Raw genomic sequence first — 19,566 nt, 5'->3', positions numbered from 1 at the left:
AAGCTTGGTGTTGTTCGGGAATTTATAAATAGCGAATGTTTCTGAAAGTGTCTATGAAAGATAATACTGATGAAAACACTGTTAACTTTACCACAAGGTCAGGGTTTTTTTACCTGCAGTTTAGAGTAACTAAACTTTTGGCAATAATTTATGGTGCTTTTTCTCTAACTACCTATGTAGCTGACAGGAAAACACCTGTTGAACAAAAATGTTTCAGTTGGTTTTGTCTGACACAGGAAAAGAGACAAATTGTGGCTGGAACAATTCACACACATCACAGTATTTAAACAGGCAGATGAGCCTCATACAGAGATGAAAGTTCAAGTTCGGTTACCGACCACCAGAACCTTTTCTTCTTTGAATATCTATTCACCATTTTCCATTTACATGTGGCTTGTGTTACTTGCATCAAGAAAGACCAAAAAGATAGGTAACAGAACTTGTGTAGCAGAATCAATCTTTAATGAAATGAAGTTGAGAGAAATGGAAACCAAATGCTGTCTGACTACTCTGCTCCCCCTCTTTACTACTGACTTGTTTTTTCATCTTTTACAGGATGTGGTAAAGTACACCTCATTAATTTACCTGGGACTAGTAAATACATTCTTTTCTATTCAACTGTGCTCTGGTCAGTGTGGTCAAACATACTTTGCCTCTGTTGCTTTCATGTGGTTGTTTTTCTTACTGGAATAGCAGCTTGCCTGTGTTACCAACCTGTGAATGCCAGAAGCCCAGTATGATTGCTAGAATCTGTAGCTCAGGCCAGCTGCATTTGCCTCCTTTATGTCTTTTAGTTCATTTTAGCTGACTTCATAGTGATTTTTGACACTCATTTTAGAAATAACTGCTGATACTGTCCGGCTGCTTACATGAGCAATCTGTCAATAGCGGAAGCAAGAATAACATTTTGTATGCGGTTCATTTTAGCGATGGGTGCTTAATAAGTGAATACCTAACCTTGCCTTGCATGTCTTAAGAAAGGAAGAAAATGTTGTTGCTATTTCTTGCAACTCACAAGTCATCATCTAATGAAGAAGGGTTTGTATATAACTCATCCTTGCTCTTTGAGGTGCTTAGCTTCTTTGGTCTCTGTTATTTCTGGAGACTTGTACTTTTAAATTATCTTCTGCATCTTTGGATTTTCCTGCTTCCAGTTGTACTGTGTAACAATAAATTTAATTAGTTATATTTCAGTTATTTTTGCTTGGGGATAACAGTAGGTAATAGCTGTTGCTTTCTGATAGTGTACCTTTGCATCCTATAAATGGTTAGGTTCATCAGTAGTATTTCTGAGATTGTTTTCTAATATCACAACAGGAATTCCAAAAGGTCCATCCGTCTCATTTCAAGGCAGGAGGAGGTGGTTTTGTGAAGATCATCAGAATATCTTCACTGAGTTGATGTATTAAATAACCTGTTTCAATTTTTATGCTTTTTTCTTGGGGTTTGCTCGTTACTTATGTGGGAAGAAATAACAGAGCTTCTTTTACATATTAGAATAAAAAATATATGTTAAATATTCTCAGTAAGACACAGATAATAGCCTTGGTTTTGGAACTTACAATTGATACTTTCCATCAACAGTAATGCCCAATGTAAAAATCAGTGTTTCAGATGTTTACATAAGTGCTACCTCAGCTATTATCTTTAAACCTTGGAGCAGTAGAAACACTCGTTCCAAGGTTCTCAGGCATCTGGACCTTGGGACCTGACATTTTTGCTAGAGAACCTGAGAGGAATTTGTCTTTTGGAAGATAATGAATTCAAGGAAGCTTGTGGACTTCTTGCTCGAATCTAGATACTGCCCAGAGATCTGCTGTTCTCTTATCTTTGTTTCTCCCCATAGTTCAAGATATTACATCAATATGCACCTAGTTATACAGAGATTTTTGATTTTAAATTACAAATAGAAAACTCAGCTCTTTTCCCTCTCTAAGGATCTCTACATCAAGGGTAAGGAACAGTCTAATTTTAATGAGTCAAAGACCCTTGTTTTCTTTGTGGATGAGCTTTCTTTTTTTATTTTTTATCTTCATAAGAGTAGAGGTATTACATGAACAGTTGCTGACTAAAGAATTAAAAATAACTAAACCCTCCATTTGGATTCCAACAAACGTAAGAAAAAAAATTTTATCCCATTTACAGGTGTTACTGAAATGTGTTTTCTCAATCCTAGGGAAAAACTGAAAACTTTCACACAGATATCTAATAATATATATGAAATAAAGTCTTTGTGCTCTGTTCTTGATTTTGTTTTGAGAATACCTTGCTGCTGCAAGACCTTATTTCATTATTCTTGTTTCTCTGACATCCAGTATTCTCTAGTATCCAAGACTACAGTGAGTGTAGTCTTCCCTTTCTTCTCACCCCTTGGAAAAAAAGCTGACTTGATTCAGGACTCTGGGAAAAGGTTGAGAGTTTCATTTAATCACCGAAGAAGTTACATTAACGTAATATACTGCTGAAGAACTTTGCGACATTAAAAGATTAAACTCTTATGTTTTTGAATGACATAGCAAGAGTTGTGAGACGGAAAGACCTTCCCAGGTTTTGCTGGGAAAGGGGTTTATCTTCATCAAAGCATTACGTTACTGGTGTCTGTCCACGTATGTGATTCATTTGCTTTGTGTCAGAGGGAAAGAATGGTGACAATAGTTTCATAGGCTGCGTTATCACCATAAAGGAATCGAGTTCTGTCTATTTTCAGTAACTCGTTTCTGAGTGGTACTCAGGGATTTGACAAGTCCACCTCAGTGAGCGACATAGATTAAACTTAAAAGCACCATCTAAACTGTGTGCAAGATGTTCGTGTTGCATCTACCTAGCAGGGTAGATAAAGTACTCCTGTTACAACTTGATGTTGCTCTCTAAAGCTTGTTCCTGGAGAAAGGGTGAGATTGCCTACAACATGGTACCTTTTATTGTGTGAAGAAATTACTATGAAATTGAGTTCTAATGTCTATCCCATTTATGAATTTTCATTTTTAGAATTGTTTTTCCAACAGGATTGTTGGTTTTCTCATCTCTGTAGGCATTACAGTTCACAGTTTGTTTCTCAAATATTTTTGAATCTAGGTAGTTCAAAAGTTACTTGAAAATATCTATTATCTTTTTAAGATGGTGGTGTCATGTCTGTTTCTTTCTAATGATTTTGCTTTACTGTTGCTGTTAAAGGAAGGAAATCCCTTATAACTGCCTAGCCTTTTCTGCATCCTGTAGTGACACCCTTGATGTGTTTGTATGTCTTCTTCTGCTAATATTGCCCATTTTTAATTAGTCCTGCCACTTAACAAAACTACACTTAAAGTACTTCTAATGGATGGCAAATGTATAAAAGCCCTTTGTCTTCTATCTTATGCATCTTTTTATTAATCCCCAGCCAGAATTTTCCTAAAATCTTGGGCTTTTCCCATGCTTTTAAGTGCTGCTGCATTCTCCATTTTAACACACCCTACCCCACCCCCATTGTATTTTACAATGGTCTGGGAGAAATGGATCACAGTTCAACAATTAAAATAACAGTTTTAGGGACAACTTCAACAATACTGGTTGTTCATTTACATGTAGGATTGCATTCCATGTAGTTGTTCCCCATGGCTCTGCTTAGTTTCTTATAATGGAATCAGCTTGTTCTATAGCAGAAATAACACAGCAAAATATATCCGCATGTAGACCACCATTTAACTGTTTTCTGAAGTCATATTTATCTAGATTTAGTTTTTGTTTTCTAAATATTAAAGGAGGTGATGTCTATTCAAAATGTTTCCACTATTAAGTTCAGCTTGCGAGGGTTCTGTAGTCGGTTCCTAAATTAAGAATTACAGGATAGGAGCTAAATAAATGGCTTTGAGTGTCATTTATGAGAAGTTAGTAAAACTGTATCACAACTGTAGGACATGCTCTCATTTATTATTAGAAATAATAGAGTAGTCAGAATGGATTCACTCAAGGTAAATCATGCTTGATCAACCTGATTGCCTTCTGTGATCCACATGCTCTGTTCAGACATGAGATAAGTCTTTTGGAGGAGATAAATGGAGGCAGTGTCTGCAGGAGCTCTCCCCTTGATGGAATATGAGCCAGCAAGTAGTCATGTCTGTGTGGAATTCCATCTAGAACAGATGGATTTCCATCTTCTCCTTGAATGTATATACAGATTTCCATGTGCTAGCTGCGATGACTCCAGAAGTGCTCCATGTTTGTCTTGTTTGCAGACTTTGTTCCTGAACTGGAGAATACAGTAAGTTCCCTTATTAGTAATTTTCACATTTTTCTTTTGTACAGAAATTCGTCCAATTTGATCCCAGTGGAAAGAAGTTTTTAGAAGTTAAAATCAAAGTCAGTGTTTTCAAATTATGAAATAGCACTTCTCTGAGGACACTTGAATAATAATCCTCGGGTTCTCTAGCTTACTGTACTGTGAAATTAGGTGTTCATAAGTTTGGGCAAGAGGCTGGACAGGATGAGTTTCAGAGGTCCGTTCCAGTCTCAACCATTCTGTGATTCTGTGTAGATTGCATCTCAGTTTTATCTGTACCAAATCATCATGTGTGGCTGAGCATTTTGGTGGTCAGAAGACATCCTATATCTTACTAAGTAGTTGTTGAGCATCTTTGCATTTCTTTATTGTACTGGTTCTAGTTCTCTTCTGATAATATTGAAGTTTTCTGTCTTAGGGTTGCTATAGATTTTTCTTGTAATATTATAAATTATAGAGTAACTCAAAAATTATGCTTGGTATGTGCTCCTAATAGTAATATATATGGCAATCCTCTTCCAGAAAAAATACCAGACTTTCTTAATCTCTCTCTCATGGATTTCAAGTCCATGAAATGCTATATTTTAATACTTCAGTAATATTTATGCCACTTACTTTTCTAAGTATGTGTTTGGGGGGTGGGCTCACTTTCTATAATGTATGAAATATTGCATTTATATTATTTTTGAAGTATTGATTCATTATTATTATGGCTATTCATCTATATTGATGTTTCATTCGCAGTGTCTTCTTTTCAGAGAAAATAACCAGTTTCCTAGTGGAGTATCTTGTAATATCTCAAGGTTTTGTGTATTTCCTTTTTATTCTACGTTACAGCAACATTTTTTGTGTTCCTTCATTTGCTGCTTCATTCAGTGCCTTACAAAAACTCATGATCAAACTTCAGCTTTACTTCTAGATTTCCGTACATTTACTTAGCAGTTCCCTTGAGTTGTACTGGAATGCTTGATCTGTGACCTGCGGATCAATCAGGCAGTGCAGACCTCATTCTTCTAGGCAGTGTAGGCCAGAGAAACTGTTGGGTCAGCATCCTCGTCCTGGCTGCTAACATGTAATCACCACTAGCCCACCACATTTAATGTGCACATTATGTTCATTTGTTAATAGAGACATCATGTGTGCCATTTGTGTACAGAATGATTTTGATGAACAGGCACAATTGGTCCATGATGAGGCCACAGAACAAAACATTTTAGCGACCTGTCCCATCTGTCACCCAGTGTTGTATCTGGAAATTCTGAGGAGAGCAGTCATATGCAGAATCTGCTGTCCAGCACCATTTCCAGTGATTCTACAGATGTAAAGAACCTGATGAATAGATAAAAAATAACATCTGTTGGTCACTGTAAGTGGGCACTGTAGTAGCAGTTGGTGCTGTTCTAGTGGTACAAATTTGTTTCTCTATATCTCTGAAAAGAAACAGGAATTTAAGAGTAACATAGTTAAAGCATAAAACTCATTAACCTTTTCCCAAGCCAAGTTTTTAATTTATGTAAATTGGTGGGTCTTTGCGGCCTGAAATCCTCAGTGGGTAGATCTGTTTTGTCCTTGTGGCTCTATTGGAAAGAATTCACTAGAATTTGTAATGGTTTAGTGCAAACCATGGTTGCTGTTACTGGAGTCTGTCCTCAAACTCAATACCATGACATTTGATGCACTTTGATGCTTTTACTTAAATGATGGAAATAAATGACTGTTCTTAATACTAGCAGAGTACGACTTGTAGTAATGTGGGTGTAAGTAAAAATAGCAGTATAACAAAAATTAAGGTAAATAAGTCAATACTATCAAGGATCAAAGTAAGTAGCTGTGTAAACCCATGTAATTTGACAGCTACTGGCCTCATAGTAGTCTTACATCAGCAGTAACTTGTTTGCTTTCTTGGCAGAATCAAAAATGAAGAGCAGCTCACTGTATATGTTCTGTAAGATTTCCCTGGAGTTAAGTGGTAATTTGACTCTTTACTCAATTTTAAGCTATAGTGTGTTTTTCATGGGATTTTTGCACATAAAGGGGAGTGCAGGGGAAGGGGACAGAAGGAAAGAGAAGGAAACATTCTTTGTATGTGTCCTTTTTTTTAATTCAACAATAAGATTTTATTTTCAGCTCAGCAGGAACTGTTAAATAGCTGCTTAACTTGAAAGGAACCTTAATTTAGGTATAGTAAATTTGGCTGTCTCGCTGTTCTTTTTATTCTGGTGCTTTGCAATTTTGTGTTCTAGGGGGACATAGATTAACTATAACTCAAAATACTTGAGCAACCATTAAAGGTATTTTTTAAAGTATCAAAAAGAGCAGGAGTTTATAGCTATTAGTGCAAAAAGAAGTGTAAGTGCATAACTGATTGTGAGTGACAGGCCATAGGTAGAAAACACCTGAATTTATAAAATTCACGGGGGGGGGGGGGGGGGGGGGATAGACCTCTCTATTTGCCAGGAATTCATAGTCTGTAGCTCCAATATCAGATTTAGCTTGGGATGAGTTGGTTTGTTCACTTGTTTTTTAAAAGCTTTGGTGGGCATTCAGACAAGTTATGTATATGAATGAGTTTGAATTTCTCCCTGAATCTGATCCTGGGATACATTAAAAAAACCCCACCACAACCAACAACCCGCTCCCCTTCCAACTCAACAACAAAAATACAAAGACCCACCAACCTCAAACCCTTTCCAAAAACAAACAAACAAACCAAACTTGAATAGAGAAACTGTAGAACTTTAATTATATTTGGATGGGGGAAGCCTTTATTTCAAAATCAGTCTTAAGTACAACCAGGAGTAAACACTCAGATTTGTTAGTGACTTGGTACAGAAAATAAATGGTTTGGTACCGCTCCACAAATCAGTCCTCTTGCGGTTCACATGCTACTAATAAATTACTTTTTCCACCTTAGGGGGGCGGAAGTTTCTTGGGATATAAAGCTTTTACTGTGCTTTATTTTTTTCCATTAAAAAAAAACCCCAAACAAACCTTTGTTCATAGTGTCTCTGTCTTTAGTTTCCCCTTTTTCTTAGTGTATTATTATTTGAAAAACATGATACATAAATAAGAATTTTCTTTTCCTGAGATACTTTAAAGGCATGAACAGAATTCCTAGATGATGACCTCAACATTATGAATGCTTATATGGATTGTATTTCAACACTGATGAAGAGGCTTGATGGAGTTCTTGCAAGAAGAATAAAATTCACTGTTAAAATGGACTTGTAGTACCATCCTTTGAGCATTTTTTTCACTTCTAGACATTATTTGAGGAGCAATAAATCTAATCCCCAGTTAAAAAAAAAGGCTATGCTGTTATTGGTATTTGGAGGCATGCTTTTCACAGGTGTAAAAGGTTTGCAGGCAGTCCTGAGACTGAAGCTCTGTTCTACCTGCGCTTTAATGGATCTAGAGCTGTCTTCACTGGGTGGCCACTGGTGCACTGATGTGGGTATGAATGAGTATAACTACTTCAGGCAAGGTCCACCTGCTGAGCAATAATCTCAGTTTGAAAGAGTGGACTTCTGGAAGTCTTTTCGTTGGTCTTGTGGACCAGTGAAGTTGTGCTGCCTCTTTTTAATATTTATCTCCTGGCTGATGAAAGCACAGCCTGTTTTGTTGTCCTTGTGCAGGGAGTTCATCCAGACAATGCAAAATGATGTGTGCTGCCTGTCATTGTGGTGATGGGTTAATCAGCAACATGTGCTTATAGTATTTTTCTGTGGAAGTTTTTCACTGGCCGGTGAAAAGTCATGAATGATCTTTGGGACTGAAAAGGTTGTGAGCAGAATCTCATGTTTGTTTCAGCAGTGAACGCATACTCTGTTGTATTGTGCTAAGAGAACAGAGAACATGCATTGCAGTTGAGACTAGCCCTCCCCTCACCCCTCCAATAAAGAAAAGATGTGGCAGGTTTGGGAGATCCCAGTCTGCATCACTGTACTGCCTTGTCTGAATGAGGAGCTCAGGCTGTGGTCTGGCACAAAGGTTTTCATGGTGTGTTCTTTCATTCTGCTGTTACTGCAGGCTTGTGGAAGCTAATGCTGAGAACTAAGTGTGGTATTAGAAGTCTAGAGATCTGCGTATACGGTAGAGACCTCTCAGGGATCCACAGATTTTAGAAGTTGAAAATCACCTGGTTTTTTTCCACATCTCAACTTATGCCTTAGTAACTAGAATATTAAATGGCCTCCTAGGTGCTCAGGACGTTCTTTTTAATTTCTTAGAGGTTGTGTGCTCATCCCAGTGAAGAATGGGAAGAGCTTTGATACTGAAAAATTTTCACAAAGCTGAAAAACCATTAACTGTCCAACACTGACTCAGTATGCAAAATTATTCTTAGGAATGTGTTGTGTTATGACTACAAAAAAAATAATTAGTAGTGAATTCTGCTATTACACAGGTGTAATCCTATGTATGCCATGTAACTACATCTGTTCTGTGTTGTTTTTGTCAATTAATCAAATGTGAGAACTGCTCTACATTGATACCTTTTGTTTGAAATATGCCGCATTTGTTTCATAAATTTATCCTATCTGCGGAACCAGAAACCAACATGAAAAAATTCAAATTTGGTGACTCCTTAAAAGAAGAAAAAGATGTAGTCGTTAGAAAATAAATGTTTACCCTTTTATTTTCAGGTCAGAAGACTTGTCTCCACTTACATGGTATCTTTCCTTACCTCTATATACCATATGATGGTTTTGGACAGCATCCAGAATACCATCTTCGTCAAGTGGCATTCAGCATTGACAGAGCCCTTAATGTGGCTTTAGGCAATCCATCTTCTACTGTTCAGCATGTTTTCAAAGTGTCATTAGTATCTGGAATGTAAGTATGACCTGTTAGGATTTTTGGTTATTTGTTTTGAAATGTTTTGCAGTTGTACTACATTGAAGCACTTACTTTGCACTTGGGTGACTGCAGTGCCACTCCTTTTTCTTTCCCCTCATGTATACAGGCCTGTACAACTTTAAGTAACTTTTCTCACTTGCTTTAACATAGTCAACAGGTTTTCCCCAAAAAACCCGCTTGACACAACCTTTTTTACCTAAATTTGTATCCCAGTGTCTATAATTTTTCCAAATCTGTTGGTTTTAGCTCTGCTGTTGCACTAGTACTTTCCAGCCACAATTTTGTACCTTTCTGGATTATTCTAGGTTTCCCAAGACCAGGCATGCCTTGCAGAAGACTGACTCTAGGTCTCCTTTTGTTTTTTATCTAAAATGGCCTTCACAGTTCAGGTCATGTTTATGCATCTGATTCTTCCAGCAGTACAGGCCATGAAGTGGAGGCTCTTAAACATTCATTTCCTTATCTACCAGGCTGACTGTTGTGTTTTATGTGGTATAGCTTCTGCTGCTGCTGGAACTACATGCTATTATTGACCTTTAACATTTTAAGGATTCTCTTAGTTAATTTTTATGTATCTTGCATAATCAAGGGCTGAAAAAATATGTCAAATCATAGCAAATAATAGGAAACTGTCTTGGAGGAACACAAGTAGTCTATACATGCATGCAATTTTTCATCTTCAAAGCAATGTAAATGCTAATTTTCAGTACTGTGCAGCACTATCCTATTTTTTTTCTTGCACTTCTGAAATATATTTTTTCTAATTGTTAAGAGTCGGAAGATAATATTTCTGGTCCCAGCCAGTTTTAATGGCTTCTAGATATTGGTAGTAAAGTGGCTGCAATAAGGTGTTTTTATTTTCAATCAGAACTTTCCACTATTTTTACAGTAACAGGTAAGGTAACCCCCCCCAAATTCCTTAATTTTGTTCTTTTTGTGGGAACTATGTAAATGGTAGTATAGCTGTTCATCTCAACAGGGAAAGCTGGGCAGAGTAAACTGTTGAAGACAATCTTTACTTGAATCAATGAGAAAATAACAGGTAGAAATTAGGAGAACCTGCCTGGTTTTTACCTCCCTTGTCTTAGAGCTTCAAAACAGCCATTACTGAAAGTCAGATGCTCATTGCCTCAAAGCAGCATAGGAAAGAGTGTTTCAGCTATTTTGCTTGTGTAAGAGCCTAACTGAAATATATCTTCATCTTTACCTGGGTAGATAGGCATGTTTATGTAGTGACACAGATCTATTCTCACCTGAGACAAATTCTACTCAGAGATATAGTATCTCTGTGATAAGAAGCCTATCTTGGAGACCTTCTGCATTAGCAGAAAGATTTTGTTTTGTGTTAAAAGTGTTTGTTAAACCTCTGTAAGTTTAATATAAAATTTTTGTTGCATTAATTTCCAAACATAGTGGAGATCCAAGAATAAAAAAAAGGCAAAATATTCTGTCCTTGTCTGTTGTGAAGTTAAATAAGGTGTTCATAGCTAACCTTGAAAGTGTTGTAAATTTTGTCCTCCTTGCTGCCATGTCAATGTGAGGATGAGCCATTATAGCTTAATGTATATAACCTGTCATTAGGTTTATACTATCTCTATAAGAGAGAGAATGAATCAGATCTCCTTTTCAGCTTAGCAGCTTTAAATTTGTTCTTTCAATGTAGCTCGGTTTTAACATCAGAAACAAAATTTTTTATCAGTTCAGTCTAGCTTTTGGCCGTACTAAATGCGTGCATGCATGTTTAACCATATCAAAGGTAGCAGTAGTTGTGAGGTTCTGTTGAGTTTGTGTTTTATTTAGGGCTGAAATCCCTCTTACTACTGAACTTCATTTCATTTGACTTAGCAGGTAAACGTCCACTTTAAAATTTTTTGAAATAATATTTTTGATGAAGACATTTTATTTTGTTTGTAGAGGTAACAAGTAAATTTATGCTTTCCTGAATTTCTGTTGACTTTCGTTGTGATTACTGCAAACTGTTGACTTCTTGCATTCACCCAACACATTGAATTATGGCCTGTTTCCTTAACGTGCTGTTTTACAAGCATGTTAGATTAAATTAGAATTCTAGATGCTGAAAAGTCAGTAATTCAGTCAAGTTATACCAGAATTAATGTTGCCTGTTCAGCCTCAGTTTAGTCTTGACATATTCATTGTTCTGTGTATTCTTTAATTGCATTCTCAAATCCTGTTTTCTTCAGGATTCATGCCTCATTTAGTGCAAGAGGTGATTAGTAATCACTGAAAATGGGCAGCTATTCACTCTTCTAAGCCATTTGCATTGTTCGGTTATTTATGTTACACAACTGGTATTTACTCATTTACACCTGATCTGCAGGATTAATGTCCTTAAGGACTTTGTTGCAACATGTGTCAGAAAGTGTGAAGGCTGTTTTTGAAGAAGTCCATCTTCTTAAAAGTACTATTATGATGGTGTGCCATCAGTGTGTTTTCACGTGGGGAAAGTTAAAAACAATGTTAAGCCATAAGTGCCTTCTAATTTTTTTATATATTTTTGTATGTATAGCCCCTATTCTTTTTATCCTTATACAGAATCATAATGTTCCCCTTTGGCCTGATGTGGAAATTTTCATTCTCTGGTTTATCTTCTAATTTTTGCCCCCTGGAATTTAATACTCTTTATAGTAAAATGTGTTTGAATAAATGCCACAGCATAACTAGCTAGCTTCTTGCTTTTATTTCTTTCTCTCCAGGCCTTTTTATGGTTACCATGAAAAGGAGAGACAGTTTATGAAGATTTATCTTTACAATCCTGCAATGGTAAAAAGGTAAAGATGTGGAGATACAAAGTTGTGTCTGATTTCGTTATATCTTGAGTTAAAAAGTCAGTTTTGAAACAAGATTCACCAATAGCTTAACAAAATAGGTTACAGAATTATTGTCCCAAGATTTCAAGACACTTTAGACATTGCTAATTTTAAACACATCAGTAACCTTTTTAAAGCAGTAGCATGTTAGGAAAGCAAGACCAAAACATACTTGCCTTTAGTTGTCTTGTGTTAACTGTAATTCTTGAACACTTGGAGAAATTTGCATCTGGTTACTTTTTCTGCAACTCTTGAGGAAAACTGTGTAGCCATCTTTCATATATTATGAAGTAAATTTGGATACTTCTTAAAAGGTTTATGATTCCAGCGACAATTATTAAATTTAAGATACATTTGGAAAACTGAATAGCTTTTGTTATTAGACAGTTTCTCTGTTTCTCAACAGTGTTCTGTTAAATGAAAGCACCATCGATCTCAGTCTTACTATCACAGTAGTTACAGTACATTCAGGAACAAATAAGGAGGAATTATTTCTCAAGCATAAACTGAAACCCCTAGTACCCGCTGGAACTTTTTTTAAAAGGTCTAATACATGATCATAAGATAGGATTGTCTGATTTTTCTTCTAGACTAGTGGAATTTTGCATGATTTAAGATTTCTGTCTTAGTGTAATCTATATGTATAGCTGATATGACAGTTTTTAAATTTGGAGCTTCTTGTGATGAATTGCTCCTATCCAAATAAGCACTGACAATTCACTTAAATTATTCCTTTGTTTTTTGTTGTCGAAAACTTTATTTTTAATCCCAGTTTGTTGCATTTAGAAATGCTTAGTGCTTTTCTTTGATTTATAGATATATACTATTAGTTTGAGATAAACTTATCGCACCAATTCATAATTAATCCAAATACTTGCAGTTATTTTTTAATGTTTAGCTGTTTAAAAGAGAGGATTTGTCATGCTTCTAGGGAGTAGTTAAAATACTGTTTCTGAGTGTACAGTATGTAACTTTAAAACCAAGCAGGATGTCATCATATACTTGTCAAGGAGAACTAGAAAGACTTTTGAAGTTATTACTGGTGTGTATGCACACATCTGCCACAGTTACTTTGTGGAAAAGATTTCCATGGCCTACAGTGGCTTTGGATCAGTTGCAGGAACAGTGCAGGATGGTTTTTTTCGGAGAGTTTCATGCTTTTTAGGCTGAAGGATTCAAGGCTCCTTTGTAACTAACACCCAGATATTCTATCTATATTAGCAGAGATCATTTTTGTGCATCTCTTAGCGTGAAAACACAGTTCTTAAGTTACAAATACAACTAAGGCAAAATTTAAAAAATCTTTTATATTTTGATAAAATAAAGTGTCATTATTGTTGTTCTGGAATAATTTTTTGTTTATGTCCTAATTTATCTTTAATTTTAGAGTTTGTGAGCTTCTGCAAGGTGGAGCCATAATGAACAAATCTTACCAGCCTCATGAAGCCCATATTCCCTACCTCCTTCAACTCTTCATAGACTACAACTTATATGGAATGAATTTAATAAACCTGGCTGCTGTCAAATTCAGAAAGGCAAGGAGAAAAAGTAAGGTGTTTATTTCTTAAGAGCAAATTGTTTTGGAGGCTAAAAGCTATCATTTTGAACAAAATGTCACTAGCTGTCGGACTTTTGCTGTAGTTTGGCTGAATGTGTATAGTGTTGTTTCCCTAAAGTTTGCTTTCTGTGTGAAAACAAAGTCCCTGTGTATCATTTTTCCTTTTTATCCCTGTGTGTGGGATTGAGGAAGAGCCTGCTTCCTGAAATAAGGAGAAACACATGTTCGGTCAGCAGTGCAGCTGTGACTATACCTCTTTTCAAGTTAGAAGATTAAGAATTGTTGTAATTTGGTTGAAGAATTGACATGGAAGATAGCATACTAATACTGTTGCTTAATTTTTTTATGTTTGTTTCTGATCCTTATGTCAGTCCAAATTATTTTTTTTGCTGCAGTAGTGTCTGTGCAAAATTATGGCTAATCATTATGCTCTGATGACAAGCAATGTTTTTAATCAAAGTGCTTGTGTTTGTGCTAAGGCTGTTTGCTCTAAGGTGAAATTTGAAGTATTAACATCTGAGCAAAGGAAGTATTTTAAAAAAGTAGTTTGGCATTTTGAATGTACACACTGACACAGAAATTAAGTTTGATAAGAATGTCCCTAATGTTATCTAAATGCTTCATTATAAAGGAGACAACAGCAGGAAAACCATGTCTTTCATACTTAAAACTTAATAAAATAAGGATTGTTTAGATCATAGCTGTTCTTACAGCTAATGCAGAAGTTGAAAAGAATGGTAAAGTATCTTCCTGTTAAAATGCTAAGCAATAATCGTACTGACTTTAATTTTGTTTCCTTATTACAGCAGTAGACTAATGCATGGAGTTTTATAATTAATTCTCATTTAAAGGAAAATACTCTTCATGCACACCAATAGGCCACACTTTTTGCTGGTGTCAGAACTGTAGGAAGACAAAAGGTCAGCCATGGACAAGAGCATCTTCAGGATTTTCAGTCCTGAGGAAGTATAGTTAGGTACCTTTTGTCTTCCAAGTGTCCAAAGCAGCCATCTGGAAACATTCAATGTGATTATATCAAATAGTTGTTTCCATTCTTTTTCTATAGCTATTTTTCCTCTCTTTCAGATGATAGATTAAGGACATAGGCTATTTTTATTCTCCTTCATCATTTATTTAAGGATGAGAGACCTAAATCTTGAATGGGAACAAGAGGATAAAAGAGGAGCATGGACTGAGACCAGTGGACTTCAACTATTCTTGTAGGGAAGAACCCAATGGGATAAAGGGAAGAAAATGGCAACCTTGTCTGGCTTGACCAGATAATGGCTGCAGTGCTCCTAGCAACATTCATACTGCTCTGCATGGCTCCACATCACACATCCATAAGTAGCCAGCCTTGGTCTGCTGGACAGGCACAGGATCACTATCTACTGCTCCTGGCACAGCAGCTGAACAACAAGTGGTTTGTCCCTGGTACAGCCTTACAGAGGCACTGCTGTCCTTGTACAGCAACCCTTTCTAAGCTCAGACCTGTTGGACAGGTGTACAAGGCACAGCCTCTGCTTACAACTGACACACTTACTTGCCTGTTCCACAGCGTCTGTGTCTTGGGAGTATGCATTCATTTCAGTCAAGTATAGTTGTGTTATGCAGGCCAGGCCAAACATCGTTTTTAGACAGCAGTAAAAGCCTTTGCCTAAGCTGTGCAGCAAACACTTATTTTACTTCCCTTGCAGATGATGATCTAAAATTTGGTCTGGCAAGTAGTAGAAAATTCAGTAGTAGATCTGTTTGTAAATATAAGTAAGCAGCCTCAGGAGCCTATTTCCAGTGGTATTTTTCTCACTGAGATAAGTAGACTATTTTGAAGGCTGAGAGAGGCCAGCAGGCAAATTTGTTGGTAGCAGGAATATTCTGCCTTCATCAGCCTGTATCCAGAAGATGCAGGAGTTCATTTTCTCAAGTCCTTGTCTTTATGGACAGTGATGAAGGCTGCAAGTTCGTTTATGCACCACATGCCACTCATGGCTGGGCTTCGCGAATGAAGATTTGGGAAGGACTCTACCCACATTTGCTACAAGTGCACTGGTGGCTAATAAGGCCAATGCAACAAGTCCAGTTGCAAAAGGCACAGCGGAAAGACTCCTTAGGTGGTATTGACAAGACATGGTTCTTTCTACGTTGTCTTTTCTCCTCAAGGGTGATCCTGCGTGCGTTCTCAAAAGAAGCAGCAGCGTTATAGATAGTGTGTCTCCAGACCTCCCAATTGGAGGCCAGAGTAGACCAGTGATGATGATTGATATGACTAAGGCTGAGATGTTGTTTCAGGGAGTCCTTGTATCTCCTCTTTGGGGCTCCTCTCTTGCAGCAGCCAGTGGCAAGTTCACCATAAAGCAAGATCTTAGGGAGGCGGTGGTCCCTCATCCTTGAGACGTGTCCTGCCCAACGCAACTGTGTTCTCAGCAACATGGCCTCAATACTCAATACTCGTAACTGCTGCCTGTTCAAGAACAGACATTGTATTAGTCACATAATCTGACCAGTGGATGTTTAGGATTGTACGGAGGCAGCGTTGCTGGAAGTCGCAGGTAGTGGCGGTAGATGACCCATGATTCGGACCCATATAAAAGAGTAGACAGTACAATGGCTCTGTAAACACTGATCTTTGTACTTCTCTTCAGGTGTTTATTTCGCCAAACTCTTTTATGGCTTTTGCTAGCCTCTTTGTCAGTCTTACCGTCTGAGGAGATGATGCTTTCCAGGTAATTAAACTGCTGGAGCGATTAGAGCTCTGATTTGCCAATGGTGATATGGGGATGATGGAAGACTTCCTGAGGTGCAGGTTGATAGAAAACTTCTGTCTTCTTCAAGCTGACTTCCAGCCCAAAAAGCTCAGCAGCATCTGCAAAGCAGGACGTGAAACGCTACAGAGCTGCTTCTGTGTGGGCGACAAGGGCGGCATCATCAGCATAAAGCAGCTCCTGGACAAGATGATTTAAGGTCTTGGTGTGGGCCTTCAGTCGCCTTAGGTTAAATAGACTTCCATCGGTACGATATCAGATGTAGGTACCATTTTCTTCGTCGAGGTCTGCTGTGGCCCTTTGAAGCATCATGCTGAAAAAAAACGCAGCCTTGTTTCACACTGTTGGTTATTTGAAAGGGCTCAGAAAGTGCATCGCCATATCTGACTTGGCTGTGCTGATCCTCATGAAGTAAGGTAATCATTTTAAGGAACTTGGGGGGACATCCTAAACGTTCCAAAATCTGCCACAGAACTTTTCTGCTCACAGTATCAAAAGCTTTGGTGAGATCAACAAGGGTTACATAGAGTCCTTTGTTCTGTTCCCTACACTTCTCTTGCAGTTGTCTGAGAACAAACACCATGTCTGTGGTACTCCTACTGTCTTTAAAGATCTTTATATCAAGAAAAGGGGAATATTGAGTATCCTTAAATCTCTATCCCTATGAGTAACTCTACTGAAGAAACAAACTGATACAGGAATTTGAGACTTGATTTTTAGAAGTATACGAAAATAGGGTTCATGGGGAAGAAAGGGAATAATGCACTAAAACTGCTCTGGTGTGGTATTTGAAATACATATAAATTTGAAAAATAATAGTATATATTTCGTCAGTTGACCTATAAACTTGCACAACTGCTGTGGGATGTATTTTCCTTTAAAATATACAACTATTTAGCCCTGTTTTGTCAACTCAGAATAATCAAGTTGCAGATGAAAAATAACAAGAGATGTTTCTATACCTAGTAAGCTTGCATCTTAATAGGGAGAATTAGCTGATGTGCCACACAGTAAAAACATGGCTGTGTTTCTTCCTGGACCAGCTCTGCCTAGGGGACAAATCATCACTTTGGAATAGCACAGACGCGAAACTATGCTAGGTTTGAGCTGAATCTGTGCAAATGGGATCAGATACGTTGTGTTGTCTTCCTGGAATCACCTGCTTAAGCATCACAGTGCATTAGATGTTAACAGTGCTGGTGTGGCTGAAATGTGAGTTAGTTCCTGCATAAGCACAGGCGTGTCTCTTCACCACACTTGAGTGCCACATATCCCATGTGTGTTTAGTGTCTGTGTACCATGTCAGTGCACTTAAGAGTCTGATGCGGAGGCAGGGTTTGCAGGAACTAGTCTGGGTGCAGTAAGCTTGGTCTGGAATGTATTTAATTAAGCCTGCTTGCTTCTGTTTGTAGCTTCTAAGGTGTTTTGGCATGGTATTTGCCAGTTGCTTCCGTAGTAATTATAGTACTCAAGGCTTTTTGCTATATGACATATCCCTATCCCCGCTAGTCCAAGTAGTGGAATTCACATTGGCAAGAGTATTATGAAATTTATAGAATAAAAATACATGTTCTAATAAATATTTACTTAATGAAGACCTCTGAGAACTGAGTTGTTTAGTTAGTGTATCTTTAACAAATGTAAAAGTGTTTACTGTGGCTGAAAGGTAAATTTAGTTCCAAAAAACTGCTAGTGTGTGACATCAACATAGCTGAGAAAATTCAAGATTCAATCTGGTCTTTTAGATAGAAGTGAGAGACTAAGTAATTTTCAAAGTCTTCTTCCATTCCGCCTCCCTCCATTCCTGAGCTTTGTGATTTCTTGTGCCATATCCTGTGTATGTTGTCTTTCCTTCCTCTGAAGACTGAAGGTTCAGGCAGAGATCGAAGGGAGGTAGTAAATCTTCAGAGTAGACTTCTCCAGCATGACTTCGTAGCACATTTCCTTACACAGAGACCTCTGAGCAACTTAGATGGTGTTTTCTTTATTTGTAGATCAGAGATCTGCCTTCATTGCAGGTTTCCACTTATTGCTACAACCACTGCATCTGGAATATATTGTATATTCCCTTTCAACTCACAAATAAAAGGGAGGAAAAGTGTGAAGTAGAATTTAGTGTTTTCTTTGGCTTCTAATTTCCGTTGGGTTCTGTCTCAGCACTTGGGAATTCTGAAGTTTACATCAGAATCTGTACAATTTATTTTGAAACTTGTACAAATAGAAAAAGATTGAATTTAGGTTAAGATATGACTAGAGCACAACAAATTTAATCCTAGTAATATCAGTGTGTTAGGAATGTGTTTTTCTTTTTATATGTATCTACATGTTAGAAAGAAAGATCATTTATATGATTGCGTAGTAATTTGTGAAGATGATATCATGCAGTGCTACTTATTCTTTAGGAGCATCTGTACTGGTAATATTAAATAATAAATGCAGTTATATAATGATATGTTTAAAAATATTTCCACATTAAATGACTTAATTTCTCATTCTACTTTTTTTTCCTAGGTGATACATCAGGTGTAAGTAAACATCATAGAACTCATTTGCCAGAAAATTCAAGCCATGTATCTTTCATTGAATGGGAAGAAGATGAAATACCAAGGTCAGCTTGCCAATTTTTTTTAATCTGTGCTGTATTTTGTTATATACATCAAGTTGTATGTAATACAGGATTCCAGTCTCATTTAAAGGACCCTTATATGTTCAAAAAAGGTGCTGATATGACACAAATTATCGTTATTTAGTTTTTTGGTATAGTTTTGGTCATCTGACACTTTCTGGTGTATGGTTGGAAAAATCCAACCAGGACATAACAATGGGAATATATGTGGCAAATTCAACTTTTTGATTTTTGGAAGATAAGTTTCTAGCTAATGACTTCTGATTAAGAGCCAAGGGAGTTTAGTAGTTATAGAGAATAGTTACACATCAGTTCACAGATTCTGGTTTTGTAATCACTCTTAAGTAACATGACCGCACTGATGAGGCCGCACCTCAAATCCTGTGTTCAGGTCTCGGCCCTGCCTACAGGAAAGACACTGAGGTGCTTGAAAGTGTCCAGAGAAGGGTAGCGAAGCTGGGGAAGGGTCTGAAGCGCAAGGCTCATGAGGAGCAGCTGAGGGAGCTGGAGTTGTTTAGCCTGGAGAAAAGAAGGCTCAGGGTAGAACTTTATCACTCTCGAAAACTATCTGAAATGTGGTTGTAGTCAGGCGAGGGTCAGTCTTTTCTCCCAGGTAACAAGTGGCAGGGCAAAAGAAAATGACCTTGAGTTGTACCAGGGAAGGTTTAGATTGAATA

The 19,566-nt window shown here is 37.3% G+C and overlaps 1 protein-coding gene across 2 annotated transcripts in view; it reads left to right on the top strand.

Annotated features, from left to right (window-relative positions):
- The window catches only part of REV3L (REV3 like, DNA directed polymerase zeta catalytic subunit), a 125,466-nt gene that overhangs the window by 36,131 nt on the left and 69,769 nt on the right, over positions 1 to 19,566 (top strand). For both annotated transcript variants that reach the window (XM_027742119.2, XM_039379828.1), the window contains exons 2-5: positions 8,902 to 9,091; positions 11,830 to 11,904; positions 13,331 to 13,491; positions 18,775 to 18,871. In XM_027742119.2, coding sequence (XP_027597920.2) covers positions 8,902 to 9,091; positions 11,830 to 11,904; positions 13,331 to 13,491; positions 18,775 to 18,871 — 523 coding nt within the window. The remainder of the gene's footprint in view (positions 1 to 8,901; positions 9,092 to 11,829; positions 11,905 to 13,330; positions 13,492 to 18,774; positions 18,872 to 19,566) is intronic.

Source organism: Pipra filicauda, unplaced genomic scaffold (assembly GCF_003945595.2).
Source record: "Pipra filicauda isolate LSUMZ 115617 unplaced genomic scaffold, ASM394559v2 scaffold176_size3548034_pilon, whole genome shotgun sequence".
NCBI classification, from domain to species: domain Eukaryota; kingdom Metazoa; phylum Chordata; class Aves; order Passeriformes; family Pipridae; genus Pipra; species Pipra filicauda.
Note: the sequence above shows the minus strand (reverse complement) of the source record. Positions and strands in the feature narration are given on the sequence as shown.